At 42.6% G+C, this 22,512-nt stretch overlaps 1 protein-coding gene across 7 annotated transcripts in view; it reads left to right on the top strand.

Moving 5' to 3' along the window:
- LOC140735898 (engulfment and cell motility protein 2) overlaps nt 1-22,512 on the top strand; it is a 200,809-nt gene that overhangs the window by 77,193 nt on the left and 101,104 nt on the right. For 6 of the 7 annotated variants that reach the window (XM_073061487.1, XM_073061485.1, XM_073061486.1 and 3 more), the window contains exon 2: nt 14,552-14,708. In XM_073061487.1, the coding sequence (XP_072917588.1) occupies nt 14,631-14,708 (78 nt within the window). In that variant the 5' untranslated portion in view covers nt 14,552-14,630. Of the gene's footprint in view, nt 1-4,476; nt 4,496-14,551; nt 14,709-22,512 lie in introns of those variants that run through there. The other variant, XM_073061483.1, reaches the window with a different exon arrangement.

Raw genomic sequence — 22,512 nt, 5'->3', positions numbered from 1 at the left:
TCAAGAGCTCTTCATCTCAAGTTCTTGATATTTATTGCTTGGTTATTTATTTGTAATTATCATTGTTACTTTTCTTTTTGTATTTGCATAGTTTGTTTTCTTTTGCACGCTGGTTAATTATCCACCCTGCTTCTGATTCTATTGTGTTTCTTGTATTTACTGTGAAAGCCCGCAAGAACATGAATATCAGGGTTGTATATGGTGACAAATGTATACCTTAGTAAATTTGCTTTGAAATTTGAACTGCAAAGCTGCCATGCATTTTATCAGTTCTGGTAAAAGGATGCTCAAAAGAAAAGAACTACTAACTTGTTAATGGTCATGGGACTTTTCTAGAAACCTAATGTTCAGTTCCCAAAGAGTCCAGAGTAATGATAGAGAGATGATGTGGCTGATCTTCAGTTACGGTGATCTATAGCATAGTGCAGGAGCTTGAGGCTGAAGTTTTGTTTGTGCTCACTTCATGTATCAGTGTTTACCAAGGGAGAGATGTGGTCAAAATCTCAACAGACGGGAAGCAAAAGTTAACTGAATGAAAGTTGGAAGAAGGGCGGTGTGAGAAATTTTGGCTGTTTTGAGGAAGTGCTGTTGAGACTGGATGTATTCTTGAGGGAAGTGAGGACAGTATTTGTAGAAGAATGCCATATTTTTCAGTCCTCTCTGAGGTTATGTGAGGATCCAGATGATTGAGGATTGGTTGGTTAATTGACCTTTGTATTTTGGTGAGAGGTAGAGTGAATTGATCTGGATGTTGAGAGAATTAAGTGGGAATAAGACACGTTTAATGTAATAGAGTAATTAATTGTCAGCTTGGATTTGGTGGACCAAAGGGCCTGTTTTCAAGTTGTATTTCTCTAATTATGACTGGAAATCAAAGAAAATCTCCCCTTCTCAGAAATCCAATGAATTAACCAGCATCGATGAAGGGATGGAGATATGTTGACAGTTCCTCTTTCCTTAGATGTGGCCTGACTTGGTGAATTGTTCCAGTAATTTTGACTTTAGCCACAGAGGACTGGTGTCTGAAGAAAGCATTGTGCTTGTCATGAAGTAAAGTAAGGACATGTTGGCTGGTGGGGGTGATGTCTGCATCATTTTGGCAGCTGGAGGAATTAAGTTACAGGGAAACTAGCACCGCTTTCATAATCATGATTGACTAACCTGCCTTGAATCTTTTAAGGTAACAAAAGGTTATTCAGTACAATCAGAATCAGGTTTATTATAGCTAACATAGGTCATGAAATTTTGTTTTGCAGCAGCAATAGAGTGCAAATTCATGAAAACCTGTAAATTACAAGATAGTATAAAAACCGTTCAATAATCTGATAGTGGAGAGGAAGAAACTTTACCTAAATGGTTCTTCAGGTTTCTCTATTACATCCTCCTTGATGGTAGCAATGAGAAGAAAGCATGCCCTTGATCGTGAGGGTCCTAAATGATGGACACTGCCTTCACGAGGCACCTCTTCTTGAAGATGTCCTTGATGAAGAAGAGGGTTGGACCCATGGTGGAGTCGGCTGAGTCTCTAACCCTCTGCAGCCTCTTGCAGACCTACCCATTGGACTCTCCTTATCAGGTGGTGATACAACCTTGTATCATAGAAATTTGTAAGTCTTTGGTAGAAGCAAGGATGTGATGTTGAGGCTTTATAAGGCACTGGTGAGGCCTCACTTGGAGTATTGTGAGTAGTTTTGGGCCCCTTATCTAAGAAAGGCTATGCTGACATTGTGGAGCATTCAGGGGAGGTTCACGAGAATGATTCCAGGAATGAAAGGGTTACCATATGAGGACCGTTTGATGGCTCACTGGAATTCAAAATGAGGGGGAATCTCATTGAAACCCATCAAATGTTAAAAGGCCTTGATAGAGGATGTTTCCCTGTGGCAGGAGAGCCTAAGACCAGAGGACACAGCCTCCAAATAGAGGGATGTCTACTTGGAATGGAGATGAGGAATTTCTTTAGCCAGAGGGTGGTGAATCTGTGGAATTCGTTGTCACAGGCGGCTGTGGAGGCCAAGTCATTGGGTATATTTCAGGCAGAGGTTGATAGGATCTTCACTAGTCTGGGCATGATAAGTTACAGGGAGAAGGCAGAAGATTAGGGCTGAGAGGGAAGTTGATCAGCCATGATGAAATGATGGAGCAGACTAAATGGCTTAATTCTGCTCCTAGATCTTATGGTCTTATGAACATACCAAAACCCCTAATGAAGTAGATCTGTTTGCGAACCTCAGGTCCCAAACTACCAGGTTCAGAAACAGTTATTACCCTTCAACTACAAGGCTCTTGAACCAGGGGCAATAACTTCACTCACCCCAACACAGCTGATTCCACACACTGTGGACTCACATTCAAGGACTCTACAGCTAATGTTCTTGATGTTTATTACGTATTTATCATTATTATTTTGATTTTTCTTTTTTGTATTTATACAATTTGTCTTTTGCACATTGATTGTCATGTGCAGTTTTTCTTGATTCTATTGTTTTTTTGTATTTACTGTGAATGCCCACAAAAGAATGAATCTCAGGGTAGTGTATTAGTATCCAACTAAATGTATGCCAGTACTCTCGGGGTAGTATATTGGTACAGAATTAGATGCAATTAGTGTGACTGCGAGGAAGGATAGGCAGATGATAAAGGTAGAATTGCAGTCAGTGAGAAGAGTTAAAGTGCAACAGGGAGCCAAAATCAAAAAGGTTTTTAGGAATAAGTTAAATAATCTTGTAGCAGAGTTTGGAATAAATTAGATAATCTTGTAGCACAGTTAGAGATTGGCAGGTATGAGGTTGTGGGCATCACTGAACTGTGGCTGATAGAAGATCATAGTTGGGAGCTTAACATGCAAGGATGTACCTTGTATTGTAAGGACAGACAGGTAGGCAAAGGGGGTGGGGTGCATCTGTTGGTAAAAAAATGAAATTAAATCCTCAGAAAGAGGTGACATAGGATTGGGAGGCGTTAAATCCTTGGGGGTAGAGTTAAGAAACTGCAAGGGTAAAAATACATTGATGGGAGTTGTATATAGGCCCCTGAACAGTAGCCAGGATGTGGGCTACAAATTACAACTGGAGGTACAAATTACAACTGCATGTCAAGAGGACAATGATGCGATAATCATGGGGATTTCCAACATGCAGGTAGATTGGGAAAATCAGGTTGGTGCTGGATCCCAAGAGATGGAATTTGTAGAATGCTGACAAGATAGCCTTTTTGAGCTGCTTGTGATTGAGACCCCAAGAAGAATGGCATTTCTGTATTGGCTATTATGTAATCACCTAGATTTGATTCGGGAAATTAAGGGGAAGGAACCCTTATGAGGTAGTGATCATACCATAATAGAATTCACCCTGTGATTTGAGAAGGAGAAGCTACAGAGGAGATTTTCCAGGATGCTGCCTGGTTTAGAGAGTACGCATTATGATCAGAGATGAAGGGAGCTAGGGCTTTACTCTCTGGAGAGAAGGAGGATGAGAGGAGACATGATAGAGGTATACAAGATGTTAAGAGGAATAGATAGAGTGGACAGCCAGCGCCTATTCCCCAGGGCACCACTGCTCAATAGAAGAGGACATGGCTTTAAGGTAAGGGGAGGAAAGTTCAAGGGGGATATTAGAGGAAGGTTTTTTACTCAGAGAGTGGTTGGTGCGTGGAATGCGCTGCCTGAGCCAGTGGTGGAGGCAGATACACTAGTGGAATTTAAGAGACTACTAGACAGGTATATGGAGGAATTTAAGGTGGAGGGTTATATGGGAGGCAGAGTTTAATGGTTGGCACAACATTGTGGGCCGAATGGCCTGTACTGTGCTGTATTGTTCTTTGTTAAAGTCAGCTATATCAGTGTTACAGTGGAGTAAAGGGAATTAGAGACATGAGAGAGGAGCTGGTCAAAATTGATTGGAACAGGGCATTTGCAAGGATAAAAACTGAACAGAATACCTGGTGTTTCTGGGGGCAATTTAGAAGGCACAGGAAAGATGCATCCCAAGGATGAACTAGTATTCTAAAGGGAAGAAGAGGCAACCGAGACTGATGAGGGAAGTCAAAGACAGCATTAAAGGAAAAGAGAGGGCATTAATATAGCAAAAATTAGTGAAAGTTAGAGGATTAGGAAAGCTTTAAAAAAACGACAGAAGGCAACTGAAAAGGTGTTGAATGCTGAACTGTATCAATAAACTGAAGTATATCTTTTGGTTGTCTAGGTACCACATAGCCAGCTGGAGAGCCAGTGAGGCTGTGTCCACGGTAGAACTGTTGTGGAAATTGGGAAATTGCAGAGGAAGAACATAACAGGCCCTTGCTCAAGCAGGAGTTAATTCTAGCTCTCAAAGTACTTCATGATAAACATTAAGGTAGCTCACACTGCTCTTCATGGCACTGGAATGATTGCTACCCTTTTGAAGCAATGCAGTAGACGTCATCCATGTGGATTTTCAGTTGTCTGACAAATTTGCATGAAGGGCTGGTGAGAAAAATTACAGCTGATGGATCAAAGGTTAGTGGTTGAAAGGATAAGTAATTAAATGAAAGACTAAGCAGAAAGTAATGGTAAATCAAGAAAAGATCTGCCATATTTGGCAGATGGCAGTTCATTTGGAAAAGCTTGAGGGTGGATATTTCTGTCAGAGAGAACAAGAAAAGTCAACGTGGTCTAAATGATGCTGTTCTGAAGGATATATAGGGACATGACATACATCTGCATACATTTACTAAATACATTGAGGGTGTGTTTGGTAAAGTAAGCTTTCTAAATAAAGGCATAGTGGGAACTTGAGAAAAAGGTTTTCACACAGAGTTGCTCTGAATTTATTGGTTGAAGCATGGTCAATCATGGCTTTCAAGAGGAATTAGATTGGAGCTATTTGGTCTACAGTTTGGAGGAATGAAAGTGGCTGGATCTGTCTCCAAAACCAGTGCAGATTCAGTGAGCCATACTGTACTGTATGTCAGTGGTCAACAACATTTTTAAGCCCAAGAGCCCCTACCTCGGCCTTAGTGAAAGGCAAGATTGACTCCAAATCGATCAGTTGTACACATGCGCACCGGGGTAGAAAAGATCGGAAGTAAAACCCTGCAGCCCGGAAGTAGAAATAATGTATGAACACCAGGGGTCACCACCCTTTTTTTTGCACCGCGGACCGGTTTAATATTGACAATATTCTTACGGACCAGCTGACGGGGAGGGGGGGTGTTAAACACGACTGGGATACAGCGATACTCGAAGCAGGTTCCTTATGTCCAGTCTACTCCACAATTTAGTTTACGTGGCTCTCAGCTGCTGTCCCGCTTGCTCACGTTTTTTCCGCTGGAAAAAAACTCAACGGGTTTGTCTTTAAGTGCAGAGTGCTTGGACTCATTCATTGCCTCATTAGACAGACTCCAGGCCAGAACTCCAGCCTCCCGCCAGCCCGCCGCCAGCCACCTTGGTCAGGTGCGGCTGTTCCCGTACCGGGGCCGCAGCGGTCGCAGTCCGGAGAGAACGACTGACCAAGCAAGGAGTGTGACAGGGCGCCCGCCTGCCCCCCTTGTAGGATCTATCGGCCGACAAAAGTTTGTTTCAGTAGATCGCGGCGAGGTAGCTGCTCTGCTGCTTATGAAACCCTGAGCCCAAATTAGATCATCTGCGAATATTTTAGCACCGGGTTCCCCACGAACATTCAGTGTGCTAAACAGATTTAGAGGCGGCGCCCATCTGTCCGCGCTGCAGGCCAATAGCAATGGCACTTCTCGCCGGCCGGTTACCCAAGGCCAACCAGTGATCCCTGACGCACTTGGGTAATGACCTCGCGTGTATTCAAGTTCAACAGTGGGCGTGACAGGTGTTGGAAAAAGAGAGAGAGAGAGATACCGCTTCTACCTCTTCCAACGATTCTGAGTGAGGCACAGAGAGATCCGTATTTACTGACAATTACCTTTATTGTTCAAACTAACAAGTACGTGAATTCATACACTAAATACCTTGTGCGCACACCTGCTAAGTATCCCTGACTCTCCTGGATAGTCAAAGAATAGCAAAGGTATTACCCGGGCGGAGGAATTTACGCTGACCAGGCGTTCATTGCTCCACGTGATCCCGATTCACTCTCCACGTGCTTCACGCAGGGTTCTTCTCGCTTGTATCTGCGATGGTTATTCTTCGAAGTCACCCACAAAGCATCCACTTTTATATCCAATTCTTATCAATTCAAATGTTGCATTCCTGTGTCATTGGCCGCAGGTCATGTGTCTGGCCTTTAACACCTGGTCATTGGCTCTGGTCCAAAGCAGCATCCATCTATTGACCTCTTCCCATCAAGGGACAGTTGCTGACTCATGGCTCTTTGTTCTCAGTCAGCAATGAGCTTGAATCACCTCAGGCATTCACAATCCTGCATGTTATAGCCAACCAAAGAACACCTCACAATTAACTCCTTATTTGGAAATGACCTCCAGTCCAGCAGATTACCTGAAGAGTCTTTGTGCCTTCTTTAAAACACTAATCAAGTCCAGCATGTCAAGCTCACAAAATGGAGAATCGAGTATCTTCACAAAATGGCAGCTTCCATCCCCCAAGCACACGGCAAGAACAAAGACTGGTTCCACTGTCTTTGATTAATTTGAATTCACTGATTTGAAGATTGTCATACTTTCTGGCCAACATATCCCTCCTCTTGATCCAAAGATTTATCTTAGGATCACTATCCTCCTCTATTCTATTGACCATCTACTGGATTGCCATGGATCCCCAGCAGGTGTGCTGCACTTACATTATAACTTTTACCGTAGATTCCGGATTTTAAGCCGCTACTTTTTTCCCACATTTTGAACAGCTTTGAACACTGCGGCCTTTACTACGGTGCGGCTAATACATGATTTTTTTTCATGCCGCCAAAAACATTTTGCCTCGTAACAGTAGACCAATAAAATTGATGAGTAGTTCACAGAGGTCCAATGAAATTGTACGATAAATCAAGCGCACTTTCACAATTAAATTATTGTAAATCAGTCATTTGTACTCACCCTCATCAACATGGAAAACACTCGAAGAAAAGCATTGTGTTGCCTTTATGGCAGTTATTTAGTTTATAATATTTTCGCTTAGTAATTCATTTGTTAGTATGTTTTCTGTACTACAGCCCGGAATGCTAGACGTCACATCCGGTTTCGCCGCGTCTTGTGGGAAATACCGGTTTGCGATAAACGGGAAGGTGGGGGGAGCGCATTACGCGAGCGAAAACGCTGCTTTTAAGTTAAAGGCGATCAATAACTTTTCCTGGTCGGCTGCAGTATATATATTTTTACCAGTCGCTAGGAGATATTGGAATGTTGTTCGTGCACTGTTCAGTAAAAAAGTATACGCAACGTAATTTGTGTGTTACCGATACGTATGTATATTTAAAAGTAGCCGTATTACAGGCACGGTTCAAAAAAAAGCATTTGCAATATGTATTTGTTTGTTACCATATGGATTTAATTAAAAGTTAAAAAATCCTCACGTGTAATATCTTTCTGTGTAAATATCTCATATTACAACGTGGGACACCTGCGGCCTAAAATCCGGTGCGGCTTGTACAAGTACAAAATTGATTTTCTTTCTAAAATTAGAGCCAGCGGCTTTTAATCAGGTGCGCTCTGTAGTGCGAAATCTACGGTACTTACTAAATTCATACAATTTTTATACTGGCCATCTTTTTTTCAGTAGTGCAAAATCATTCCCCTCTACCTTTTGCATAATTTCAGCCTTCCATCTTCTGAGTTGATACACATTAAATAATACAATCATCAGTTTACAAAAAATTATTACTGCAGCATGTGAGATTGTCCTCACCCATGGATGTATTTGAACATTTGATCCCCAATTCCAAAACTTATCCCAAAAGTCGAAGTCACTTCTAAAATTTTATTTAGTAGGAATTGTACCTTTGTACCCTCTGGAATATTTAATGTTTTATCCACACACATCAAACCATCTACCCCAGCATAATACAAATTTGAGTCTTCTGTTTCTTCCACATGCGCCCGTATTACTTGTATCCATTGAGAAAAGTTTCTTTTGATCACCGAATAGTCTTCATATAATGACGTTGTTGTTGACAAGTTCATTGGCAGTAATGTTTCGGAAGCACAACCGTTCATGACCCCAATCATGGTCAATTCCATCACCATAAAATGCATTATTCTCTTCATATCGAATTAAATCTGTAAATACAAAGGGTAATATCTGCTCTTATTTCCATTTCCAATCTTGAATTACTTTAAATCCATGTTTTCTATCTGGTTTTCCAACCCATGCAATCTAGGCTCCCAATCATCTTTGGACTCAAGTTGTCCATCTTTTCTCACCCAATTTCATTTCAAGACAGGGGAGGCAGCAACCAATGTATTTCTCCTCCTTATTTTATTTACACATCTCCCCTGTTTTTCAAACTGAGAAAATGGAAAAACTCCTCCTTGGTCAGATCTGTTGCCATGTTCTTGGAATAACTGTTCCAAATTCAGATCTTCCAAATCAGAACTATTCTGTACATCGATTGTCAAGTCTCCAAAATTGGGACTATCATGTACATCAATTGTTACATGTCGATGGTGATAATGTTCCTGTTTCTCCCCCACCAATTTCAACTGGTTGATGTGGTACCATCCACTTTTATCTGGAGAAGTTAGCACCTTAGGGTTAGGGTTAGGGTTAGGGACTGATGGACTTGTTTTGTCTATGATTTCATAGGGCCCTGCAAACCTTGGATTTAAAAATGAAGTGGATTGGTGTATTCTAATCATCACTCTTTGTCCTGGGCTTAATTCTATGGGACTGACATTTGAGTCAAAGTAGGCTTTACTCTGCTGCTTCTTCTTTCCTATTTGATGAGCTGCCACATAATTGACCTCTTTCACTGTCTCTACCAACTGTTGTACCCACTTTTCTGACATAATCCCATCTATTTCAGGTTCTGACGAATCTAACCCTAACAACTCCTCTAACCCTCTCATGTTTCTTCCGGTCATAAGTTTATAAGGGGTGTAACCTGTTGAAGATGCCACTGTATTCCTTATTATCATCAACACATAAGGCAGAACTGCTTGCCATGTTGTTCGATGTTGTTGTACCATTTTGGCCATCATGTTTTTTAAAGTTCGGTTCATTCTTTCCACAATTCCACTAGACTGGCTTCCTGAAAGTGCCATGGCATCTTGCATTATCTGGGCTGTAAAATGTGTGCCTCTATCTGACTCTATACTCCAAGGTAATCCCCAACGAGTAAAAACCCTTTCCAATAAGATTTTTGCAGTAGCTTTGGCTGTGTTAATCTTAATTGGGAAAGCTTCCACCCATTTGGTGAAAGTGTCTACTACTACAAGGATATATTTGTATATATATTTGTGTGTGTGTGTGTGTAGATATATATATATATATATATACATATATATACACATATATCCGTCAGGATTATATTGTGCACAAATCAAACAATTCATGACATAGTGTTCCACATCCTCCTTCATCCTAGGCCACCAACACAGGGAATGAGGAAAGGTGCAGCTGACTGATATTGTTTCCTCCGACCCGGTCGTTGGGGACCACTGAAGTACACTGAAGTGCGTGGCGGGGGAGCTACACACATGCGCTCTGGGCAGAAAGAACGGAACTAAAACCCCGCAATCCGGAAACAATCTCAACAGTATTTGTGTATTTTTCATTTTTTTTCGGGATTTACTAGGAAGGTCTCAAAGATCAACTAGTCGATCATGATCGGCGGGTTGGCGACCACTACTGTATGTGGTAACAGAGCTGGTTAGAAATTGTATATCCTGCCCAAGGTTTGTACTGTAGGTGGCCCTTGTCAAGTGGTGCTAAGCACCATTGCAGAAAAAGGTTGAAGCAGAATTGCCTTAACTGGAAGCAGATCGCTTTCTTGTACATTGGACTAGCTTTAAAAAAAAGTCTTCTTTCAAAGGGGAAAAAAAACTAGAAAATTGCTTTTTTGTGACTGTTACATAAGCTCTCCGCCAGGATTTTATCTTTCATGGTAGCTCTGAAGACATAAATGAAATAACATTGTAAAGGAGCTCTCAAATTTACTTTAAATTAAATTGCAGGAGTAATACAACAAGAATACTTCTAGCTCCAGTGAATTTTATATTGAAGACGTGTACAGGGAACATAAAGGATGACTTCCAGCTATATTAGTGCTTATAAAAGCTCACGGGACTCATTAAGAAATGAGTTCCATGATACGTGGGTTATGAAGTCTCTAAGGATGATTGAACGAAGATGAGCGTGATGAACACTATCTAGACTTCCAGGTGTGCATTCTCAATTTGACCCCATGTTGCACGTCATACCCCACAGGTAATTACTGCTCCCATCTCTAAGATTCCTTCCTTTACTCCTCCACAAACCTAATACATTTATATCTGCAGGATTTCCATTTCCTTATGGTCATGTCCCATGAAAAGTTTAGATCCCAAAGAGAGTTGAAAGCTCCATGTGTAATAGCACACCAAGCTATCAAAGAACTGAGTGAAAGATGGGTGAAGCTGCTGCACGGATGACACCAAATCTGAGTCTTAAAAAGACTTGGTGATAGAAGTAGGAGGAAGAACATAATAGAGGCAAGAATGCCGTTGTTTTGGGGGTGGGGGGGAAGAAAGCTAATTCATAAATTTTTTAAATTTATTTTGAGATGCCCTTCGAGCCATACAGACAAGCAACCCCCAATTTAACCCTAGCCTAATCGGGCAGATGGGGCTCGTTGGCATGGTTGGCAGCTCACTTAGAAGAAGAAATCTGATCTCAAACCTGTGCTGCCCTGCAGCTGTAGCCACTCATGGGGAATGCTTTGGGAGTAAACCCCAATCTGTAGCTCCAGTGTTGAGTTCAACACTGACTGGCAACTGCTGTTACACCACTTGTGCCTAGCTGTATTGGTCTCTGCCATTTTTTTTTGTATTCATCAGCTGCATGGAGAGGGGGAGCCTGTTGCACGGGCAACAACTTGTTCTCCATATCGTACTGCCCTGGCTGTGTGTTAAATGTACCAGCTAGGATGCAACATCCATGGTCAGCCATGGCCAACAGAGGGCCTCGTCATCGCTGGACAATTTACAGTGACCAGTCAACCTACTATCTGGTGTGTAGGCCTTTGGCATGTGGAAGGAAACCGGCAGACCTGGAGAAGACCCAAGCATTCCATGGGAAGGACGCACAGACTCCTTACAGATTGAGGTCGGAATTCAACTCCAACTCTGACATTCCGAGCTGTAATAGTGTCACGCTAACCTTGAAGCTACCGTGGCACCCCTTAATTAAAACAGAAAGTGCTGGAAACACACAGTAGGTCAGGCAGCTCCTTTGGAGAGGAAAACAGAGTTAATATTTTGGGTTAAAGACCTTTTAAGATCTGATTGTTTACAGCTCTCTTTGCTTTTATTTCAGATTTCCAGCATCTGCAGCTTTTCTTTTGACAACAATTAAATGTCTAGTACCTTAATTATTTTATTTTCCCATTATCCATAATGGGTATTATAAACTTGACAGTGGCTGTGTAGCTGTTGATGTGTTGATCATGTTCCTTTCAGTCCTGCCACTGTGATCTACAGTTTCACTTTTTACTTCCCCGTCTCCCCGTCTGCAAGAGCTCCTTGCACCAGTAAGGCTCTGAAAATAAAACACAAAGCTGGAAGTTGTTAAGGGAAGCATTTGGAATGGCAGAGTGGGACAGCAACTCCCTGCCCCAGGAGATTAGTTCTTCTAACTGTGCACATAGCTGGGGTGAGTGGGTGTAAGAGTGATCAGTCACTCAAGGTTTTCAGAAAATCTGGTGTTTGCTTTGCCAGTCTTTGCTCAGAACCCTTTTAGGGAATACAACATGGCTAGAATTTTATAAATAATCCCTTCCTCTTGGAATCGCATTACTTCATCCACTGTTTTCATTTAGTGCTTTGGGTCCTTCAACCCTTGCATTAATCATCTTTTCTGAAAAATGCTTATGACTGGCTATTTATAGACATGATGTGGTGGGGGTTGAAGTTTGAGGCAAAATTATGAGGTGAAAGCTGCAAAGTACTTTGTAAACGTATTTGTGGCATGTTTAAGATTCCATCCCCTTGAAAAACAACTAACATTTTGAATTGATTTCCAGGATTTTTTTTTACCAATTTAGTCAACATCTCTTAAAAATGATGTTAGAGTACAAAAGGAAATAGAGCAGATTTTTTTTTGCTCTCCAGTGTGCAAGAATTTAAAGAAGCTTCTGTGAAAGTGTTTTGAGGTGAGGTGAAAGCAGTTCATAAATATGGTTATTTTTAATCCTTTTAAGCAGACTCTTCCTAATTCTGCAAATTCCTGCATTTGTTTGAATTGAATTGTTTTATCTAGAGAATAAAACGGTCGAGCTAAGATCCAGTGAAGACTCTGATAGGCACACAACGCTTACAGGTGCCGCTGCTGGTGCTCTCCAAGTAGCTGTAGTAAGGAGTTGGGAGTTATTGAAGGAAGGATGAGATTTCCCAATGGACCAGCTGAAGTGCTACCACAGCTAGGCAAATGCTTGTGTTCAGCATCTTTTGTATGTGATGACTAGTGTGCTTTTGTTATCAGAAATAACTGTTAGTGCATGAAGAGGCAGGGCGCCATTTTAATTGTGAGGTAGTACAGAGGGAGCTGCAGACAGACTCTTCATTGTGAGCAGAGGGGTACAAGAGGTCCTCCGGGTACTATTGGAACCAAGGCAGGAGAATACTCTCTTGGCCAAAGCTTATTCTGTAACTATCACCAGTGAAGTAGATGTTCTGATCTTTATCACATTCTGTTTGTGCCTGCTGTTAACCTACAGTCATAACTACACTGAAGAAGTGCGTAGCCAGGATGTTGGTATATTCTGAGATCATATCAGATGTTATATAAATGTAAGTTCTTGCTTAATATTTGTACTGAAGATTGTTAATGGGATATAATTATAGTTCACACTTTTTGCTCTATCTTCATATCTTCACTGTTGAGTTGAATTAAATATTACAAAGAATTCATGTGATACTTAATGACCAAAAATTTCCAGCTTGACCCCATTATCCATCGTGCTTCGCTGGAAGCTGCCACATTCAAACTTGAGGTTTAGTTTGGGTTCCAGTCTCAGGGAACCCACAGGGAATGGTCACTGTGGGTTAGGGTATCTCTTGGATAGCACGTGAAATAAACACCAGCCAGACCACCTAATTGCAGCATAAATTTGGAGTGACAGTGCATTTTAGTGCAAGCGGGCGGCGTGCTTGTGTTTCCATTGCCACCATCACCCACAAAAAAACGTAAGTGCTATTTTCTGTAAGCGCAATTTGCCAACCCTACTGATAAAACAGGTGACTGCCTGATTATTGTGCTGTGACTAGACTTCTGAATTCAATCGTGAAGTGTAAGTCTCTCATTTCAGTTTTTTTATATATAAAACTTATGATGCTAGAGTATTCAGAATCAGAATCAGAATCAGACTTTAATCGCCAAGTACCTATGCACATACAAGGAATTTACTTCCGGCAGATGTTGTCTCTCTGCTCATAACAATAATAATGATAAATATAAATGGAAATATAGATTATACATACAGGTAGTGCAATCCAAGTAATAGTTAGCCGACAGTTAACCGGCAGTTAACTGTTCAGCAAAGTGACCGCAATAGGGAAAAAACTTCTCCAGTGCCTATTAGTCTTAGTCTGGAGGGATCTGAAGCACCTACCAGACGGAAGCAGATCAAACAGTCCATGCGCAGGATGGGAGTATCATCTCCCCCTCCCCCCTTCCCTTTAGAGTAAGAGTCTCTCGTGATTAATTAGTGTCTTCCTGGCAAAACTTTGAGTGCACCCTGACTATTCTATAAATGGCAGCAGTAAACCTAACACTTTTTTTTCATCCTTTTGCATGCATTTAACGCTGGTGTCCTACCCATTTACCACTGATTTCAGTCAGTAGAATCACTAAGTTGATTTGTATTTACTACTAATATTTCCCTCTGCTTTACACATGAACTTCTGTATGATGAACTACGACTATTTCCACCTCCCGCGCCCCTCTCATTCCTATTGCCGTGCAGTTCCACAGCCCTGCAGAACCTGCAGTCCTGTGAACAAATCGATGACAATTTTACTTTCAAATCAGAACTCAAGATACATTTACTGTGGTAAAATTGCAGGGTTGTGAATGAAAAGGAGGAGTGTGAGACCAATGGGATGACAATTTTTTAAAGTATGGCACAGGCTTGATGGGCGGAATGGCCTTCTGGGCTTTAAGTGCAAACCAAGGCTGAGTGTGTTGGTAGATAATTTCTCGTATCAGGGCTACTTCTATGTATCTGGTGGCCATGGACAGTGGCCAGGAGCAAATCTGCCTGCTGATTCTCGGGCGTGGGACCTCATGTTAATTGTAACACCTCTGAGGTGTTTCCTGATCTCCACAAATTTAGATGCAACTGTGATCTTCTGATTTGCATGATTAATTTTGTCTGTATGGTGTGAATGTTTGAAATACTGGTTGAAAGTGTACTTGCCTGCAGTATATTTTTAATTCCAAATTATTTTTACACAGATCTGACCTCCCGATGTATCACGGCGCTGGTCGGTTTCTTTGAGCTGCAGCAGAGAAGGAGCTCAGTGGACTGTTCCCAATGCCACCTCCGTCCGACATTGTGAAGGTGGCGATCGAGTGGCCAGGAGCTAATGCCCAGCTGATTGAGATAGACCAGGTGAGTGGCTGTGGTGCTGAGCCAGAGATCCAGTGATCAGAACCTGTTTCATGGGGAGAAGAGGCTACGCTCCCATCTGTCTCCATGGAGACTGACCGTCCTGTTGAGTATTTTCAGCATTTTGTGTTTTCAGTTCAGATTCCCAACAACTGTTGTGTGTGTGTATGTGTTGTTGTTGGTTTTTTTTGGCCCTTTTGTCAAATAAAACATTCCCAGCATGGAAGAGATGGGATTAACCAAGGCAGTTCGAGAGAGGGGAGGGAGGGGGGTGAGCTTGGGGGTGAAGTGTTGGAAGGAGGGAGGGAAATGGAATGATAGATGGAGTGTGGAAGTTGTTGGTGAGATATGGATGTTTTGTGATATTAAGGTGGGAAGTTTGTGAATAGGCTGGAGACACACTTAGCGTTCCTTACTGGTTCTCTGTACTAGCATGTAATGGGTAGAAGGAGCAAAATGAGACTTTGCCACTGCCAGTTGTGACTCTACCTTGGTACTGTAAAGTTAAAATGTTTCCTCTGACTGCATCTAGCTTTATGGTCATTGTATCACTCAGTATGTTTAGTGGCTACTGTTAAAGGACTTGACTTTCTTGTGTGTCAAGCAAGAGCTTTAACTATGTGCTGTCTCTGCATTTGACCTAACAAGGTGCAACACCTCACATTTGGCCGGGTTAAACTCCATCTGCCATTGCTCTGCCCATGTTTGCAAATTATCTGTCTCCTATTATATTCTTTGCTATTCATCTACGCTGTCCACAGCACCACCAATCTCCCTGTTACCTGCAAAGGTATGCTTTTCAGCTCAGTTTCATAGCCCCTGTGCAAGTTTTTACACAAGAGCAAGATTAGCCCAGAATGTGAAACCACTGAGATAAAACGTTCTGCTTTCCTGAAACTTTACCTTCCTGGTGCATCACAGAACTTGGATGGTTGCTGTGAGCAGCCCTGACTTCAGACACTGGAATACCATCCACAACCCCTTTGCCTTGCTACCACTGTTCTTTCCCCCCTGTTTTAAAGTGCTCTTTAACATCTTTCTTTAAGACTAAACTTCAGGCTACCTGTTGAAATATTGCCTCCATGGTGCCAGTTTTTTTCTGATGAAGTTCCAATTCATTTAATTGTCATTCAACCATACACATGAACACAGCCAAATGAAGCAGTGTTCCTCCGGGGCCAAGGCGCAAAGCACAGAACCAGCAGTTACACATGACACATAGAATTGCAAAAGCAGAAAAACATACAGTTAGAAAGAAATATTGAATTGAATGATCTTTATTGTCATTATACATAGGTACAATGAAACTCTGGCTTCCTCTCAGGCAATCAAACAAAGCGGTAGATAAAAACAAGACAGTAATAGAAAAACAGTATTAAATAGATAAGTAGCAGAAAATAAGTTACAGCAGCACCAGAATATCACAGTAATGCACAAAGTGCCGTTAGTGCAAGTATTTGAGTCCTTGTGTGTGTGCTCACAGTTTTAGTCATTGTTCTGTGGGAGTGGTGTGATGGGGGCCACAGCTCTGGGGTAGAAGCTGCTCCTCAGTCTATTTGTTCTGGCTTTTAGTGTCCTGAACCTTTTGCTAGATGGCAGCGGGTCAAAAAGGGAGTGGCTGGGGTGTGTGGTGTCTCTGGTTATGCTGATCGCTTTCCTCCTGAGTCTGCTGGAATAAATTGTGTCCAGTCCAGGGAGCTTCATCCTGACAATTCGCTGGGCCGCCTTCACTACGCAATGCAGGTCTCGTCGCTCAGCGGCTGTGCAGCTGGCATACCACACTGTGGTGCTGTTGGTCAGGATGGGTTCAATTGTGCTTCTGAGGAAGTTAAGCAACAGCTTTTGTGGGAGTTTGGCCTGTTTCAGCTTTCTGAGGAAGAAGAGTCTTTGTTGTGCCTTTTTTACAAGCAGCGAGGCGTTGGTGGTCCATGTCAGCTGTTTTGCCAACATAACTCCAAGGAACTTTAGATTTTCCACACTTTCCACTACCTTTCCATGTATATGGAGGGGGGGTTGTGTACTCTGTCCTTTGATCTCCTGAGGTCAATGATCATCTCTTTTGTTTTATAAGTGTCAAGGACCAGGTTGTTGTCCTTTCACCACTCCATCAGATGATGTACATGGAGCCTGTAGGCTGTTTCATCCTCGTCTGAGATCAGGCCAACTACTGTGGTACCGTCCGCAAATTTAATTATGGAGTTGGAGGTGTAGATGGGGGTGCAGTCATGTGTGAAGAGTGTGTAGAGCATAAGGCTCAGCACACAGCCCTGCGGGGTGCCTGTTTTTAAGATGAGGGTGGTGGAGGTGTGCTTACCAACTCTGACTTACTGTGGTCGGTCTGTGAGAAAGTCCATGACCCATGAGCACAGGGAGGAACCAAGGCCAAGAGTGTTCAGTTTGCTGACCAGTTTATGGTGGATGACTGTGTTAAATGCAGAACTGAAGTCCACAAATAACATCCTTACATAAGTGTTGGGTTCCTCTAAATGAGTCAGAGCAATATGGAGGGCTGTTGTGATTGCATCCTCTGTGGAGCGGTTTGCCTGGGAGGCAAACTGGTGTTTGTCCAGATCAGGTGGGATTATAGCCTTAATGTGTGAGAGCACAAGTCTCTCAAAGCACTTCATGGCAATGGGTGTCAGCGCTACAGTCATTCAGGCACTTCACAGCTGATTTTTTAAATACAGGTTTCCCTCGCTATCCGAACGTAGAGCGTTCCCATGAAACCTTTCGTAAGCCGATATGTCGTAAAGTGAAGAAGGAATTACCATTAATTTATATGGGAAAGATTTTTGAGTGTTCCCAGACCCAAAAAATAACCTACCAAATCATACCAAATAGCACATAAAACCTAAAATAACACGAACATATAGTAAAAGCAGGATTGATATAAATATACAGCCTATATAATGTAGAAATATTGTATGTACGGTGTAGTTTCACTTATCAGAATTGGGAAGACAGTGAGCCAAAATCGATTTGGAGGAAAAAAATCGGTACGTACATGCCTATGCACATACACGCATGCGCACACAACTGCCTGCGCAAGGCTTCACGGTCATGGTAGTCTTTCTCAGGGTAAACACACGTATAAAGCGGGCGTCTTTTTTTCGTAAAAGCAAAAATCCTCTTTGGTTTGCGAAAACAGGTACTGTAGGTCTTTAGTAACAGTGAGCTGTTGTAAAGCGGACGTTTGAAAAACGGGGGCCACCTGTACATAAAAAGAAATAATCTAACTCAAGTCCCTCAGTTGCCATGAACTGTAGATTCAATGTGCATGGATTTTGTCCTGGAGCCATGTTTCTTCAAGAACAAACCACAGCAGTTCCTCATCTCGCACTAGCATAACCATAGACAAGCACAATCCAATTTGTCTTTCTTTCACCGAGCAAACACTGAAAGGCAGCTCCAAACCCCCAGCGAAGCCCAGCATCCAGTGGCACACAGCCAGCTCCTTCCCTTGGTGACACCGAGGCATGAGGGCCTAGTCTGTATGGCAACCGAGGCCACACAGCTTCCCCACTGTTAACCTGCTCAGTTGAGGAAAAAACACCAGAGGCACGAATTAACCTCTGAAACGGTTTTTTATTCAGCAGAGAGTTTGCAGTCACACGCACCTTGGCGTACCATAGCCAACTCCGAATCTGTCGCTTTACAGAGGTCATACTTATACCCAAAAGCGGGGGACTACATTTGCAAATATGGTAACCGAATCAAATTCATCAATTGATTGGCTATTGCATAGCTAAGCACACAAAATACTCGGAATAAGTATAGACACAAGCGAAATACTTGGAATAGGTACGGACGCAAGCAAAACACTCAAAATAGGTATATAGCTCAGATACTTGGCCAGACACATTGTCTTGCAGTAAGCAGGGTTCCCTTTCCTTGTGGTTGCCACATCCGTCTGTTACTCTATTTTAGTTACCTGTTCCCTGTCCTCCTACACTTGCCCAATCACATACTCTGTCCCCAGTCCTGCACACATACTTTGCTACACTTACCCCTCGTCCCCCCCTCTACACGTACCCCTCACCCTCTCCACATTCTCATTCCCTCCTTTGATCATTTCAAATCTTCAATATCGTGAAAATTCTCTGGTGCAGGTTCGAGGAGTTCAGTGGCCTCGACAGTTGCCCATACTACCATCATTGGCTTAGTTGGCAGCAGGTCCCCTAACGAGGCCATCATGCGGTTCAGAACACATTTGACAATGGCAAAACAGACAAAAATCCCTCCATCGGTCTCACTAATGAACCAGTGAATCAGACTCGTGGGGTTTTGTGATTGCAGTAAGACCATGCACCACCTGCTTCCCAAGATGGCTGAAACAGGCTCCAAACATGATGTGCAACAGGTCCAGATCCACTGCTATCCAGCAACTCGCTGATGGGGTAGAGCAGCAGTGCTTGATGTTCTTAATATCCAGCAGTGTCTTGCAATCATAAAAAAGAACACATAATTATACCTTTGTTTGGACCCAGTGAGACGACTGTGACTGAGCACACTGTAACCTTATCTGCTGAGCCTTGGGACGTTTGGTGTAGTTTACAAATTCCATATGGGTGCAAGCTGCTATCTCTTAACACGTTGTTTAATTCTACCCAGCTTGGTAACATCCTGAAGACAACTTGGGGCAAGTGAAGATGCTGGTTCACATTGCCTGCTGATGACCAGCTAAGGATTGGGATTGTTTATATTTCCCTTTTATTCTGGGAATTTGGTTGTTATCCCTCACCCATCACCAAGGAAGTTGACCAAGAGAAAAGGAAAACTTGAGGTTTGTTTCCAAGTCACTGAGTTGGGTCCCAGCGAGGTGGTGCACTGGTCTAGTAACGAGCGAAGTCCGCCAGGGTTTGTGCTGCTGGTTACAATCCAGTGACTTTGGTGTCAAGCAAGGATCAAGCCTAGTTCCGTTACTGCTTCAATTCTTAAGGATTGTGAACAGGCGAAACAAAGTGGCCCCTTCTGCTGCTCAGTTATTTAATTAGTTAATCACTGCTCGTCTGTTACACCTTCACTAACATATCCCTTAACTCCTTAGTGCTAAAAATATATTGGTCTCGGACATTCCCATGGATGCTTTGCTGTTGCACTTTTAAACATACAGCACAGAAATAGTCCCTTCAAACAACAGTGTTATGCTGAACCAATTAATAATCAAATGGCCAACTAAACTAATCTCTTATTCTGCACAATGTCATATCCTTCTATTTTCCCCATACTGATGTGCCTATCTAAATGTTTCTTACAAGTCCCTAATGTATCTGCCTTGACCACCACCCATTCCGGGCATCCACCCCTCTTTGTATTTAAAAAAAACTTGCCCCTCACATCTCTTTTAAAATTACCCCCCTCACCTTAAATACATGCCTTTGGTATTAGACATTTCATACTGTCTACGCTCTTGTAAACCTCTTAACAGACCTTCCTCAGCCTCCATCGCTCAAGAGAAATCAACCCAAATCTGTTCAACCTCTTGTGATAGCACATGCCCTCTGATCCAGGCAACATCCTGCTGACCCTCTTCTGCATCCTCTCCAAAGTCTCTACATCCTCCCTGTAATGGGGCAATCAGAACTGTATGCAACTCCAGATGCAGCTTAAGTAGAGTTTTATAATGCTGTAACATAACATCCTGACTGTTAAATTTAATGCTTTGGCTTAAAATGGCAAGCATGCAATTTGCCACCTTAACCACCCTACCAACCTGTATAGACACTTTCAGGGAGCTGTGAACTTGGACCCCAACATTCCTCTGCTCATCAACACTGTTCATGATCTTGCTTTTAACAGCAAGTTGTCTCTTTGGACTCGACCTAACAAGGTGCAACACTTCATATTTGGTGGGTTAAACTCCATCTGTCATTGCTCTGCCCATATCTGCAAATGATCTGTATCCTATTGCATTCTTTGCTATTCATCTACGCTGTCCACAGCACCACCAATCTCCCTGTTACCTGCAAAGTTATGTTCTAAAGGTTGTACACTGGGATAGCTTGCAGTCTGCTATGTGGTAAGGTACCTGAGCTTGACTGTCGATGAAGTTGATTATCCCATAATGTTTCCATGATGTAGTTTTTACAAAAGGGCCAAGTGATTTCCCCCGTCTCTGTACTAACATGTGACAGTAACGCATGGTCAGTCTGAGATGACGGTTCTGGTCATGGATGAGGGTTCCAGATCCACTGTAGTCGATGATTAATGCTACTTGTTCGTATTCGCCTGCACTGTACTTTCTCTGTGGGTGTTACCCTTTATCTTGCATGTTTTTGTTTAACCTTGTTCCAGCAGTGTGAGTAACAGGAGTTTAGTAAATGGTATTTAGATACAGCTGCTGTTGGGTAGAATATAACATACATTATGCCCACTTATATCTGCTGTCAGAATTAGCAGCCTTGCCAATTTAAACCTCCGAAAGCAGTGTGGTCAAACAGTCCTATAATGATGCTATATGGGTAGGGGATGTCTCAGTCATAAAGTTAGGCTGGTACTGAACCAAGAGGAGAACTTCTTGGAGCTGCTACTCTCAGGTTTATGACACTTGCCTGGTATTGTAGAGCATGTGAGTGTGGAAGATGCTGCAGCGAAATCGTGCTGAGGCTGTTGATGTGCTCTTTGTAGCCACAGTGTGTGCTGGCAGTGAAGGATTGGGTGATGATCAAGTATTTTGCTTGATCTTGGATGGAGTCAACTTGAGTGTCAGTCAGGGCACCCAAACAATTGAAGAATATTCCATTATATTTCCAGATTTGTGTCTCAAATGATGGCGTCCTGTGACCAGATCTTGCAGTCACATCGTTGCTACTTGGCCCTTGGAAGATTGGTGGGCACTGACCTCTGCTACTGCTGTTCTTATTTTGAGGAGGAGCTGGGTTCTCTATCTCCAACTGGAGTTAGTCAATGCCTGCCTGACATTTGATGGATGAGTGTTACTTATCAGCCATTTCCAAATGTTGTATGATTGTTGTGTCATCACCTGAAAAGCTAAGAGGAGCTGCACTCTCCTTGATTAACCCCTGCCTGCTTAAGCATTGAAGATTTCTCATATCTATGCTTACTCAAATGTCAAGGGCATTTTATAAGAAGTGGAAATGTATGTGAGGTGGCACAACAGAAAACCTTTGGTGCAAGAAAAATGTTAGAAGGTGGGGCAGCATCTGTGGAGAGAGTTCACATTTCAGTTCAATGACCAGGAAAGGTAAGGCATCAAATGTGTATTAAGTTGCAAAGAGGGAGAAGGATGTGGAGGACAAATGGAATGACTGTGACAGAAGGGAGACCAAGAGGGATTCGTGGTGCCTGCTCAGAGAGTGGGTGAATGTTGTTACCTGCCTGGGAGAGGTGTAAATAGAGGGGGATGGATGAGTGTTGAATAGACAGAAACAGAAAGAACTGTAGGATATATGTAAATGTCATAAACCTGGAATAAAACAAAGTGTGCTGGAAATATGCAGCACGTCAGTGTGTGTGGGGCGGGGGGGAATGACTTAATGTTGCATGTTGCGAACTCTTCATCGGAACTGCTGTTTCATCAGAGTCCAGAGTGTATGTTGTTCTTCAAATGTGCATTTGACTTCATCAGATCAGCACAAGAGGCCTGCAGGAAGATAGAAATTTCAAGCAAAACTTAGAATTTCTCCATCACCGTTATGAACTGGAGGTTTCAGAAAGTAGTTACCAGTTTATGTTGGGTTTCTCCGGTGTTGGGGATCATTATTTGGAGGGTGAACTCAACTCAAGCTCAGCGTGATGGAGCTTGAGATGTTGCTACCAACTCAGACTGACTGGGGCCTTCGCAACA

This window comes from Hemitrygon akajei, chromosome 11 (assembly GCF_048418815.1).
Source record: "Hemitrygon akajei chromosome 11, sHemAka1.3, whole genome shotgun sequence".
NCBI lineage: Eukaryota > Metazoa > Chordata > Chondrichthyes > Myliobatiformes > Dasyatidae > Hemitrygon > Hemitrygon akajei.
The sequence above is the reverse complement of the archived record's forward strand: the minus strand, read 5'-3'. Positions and strand labels throughout refer to the sequence as shown.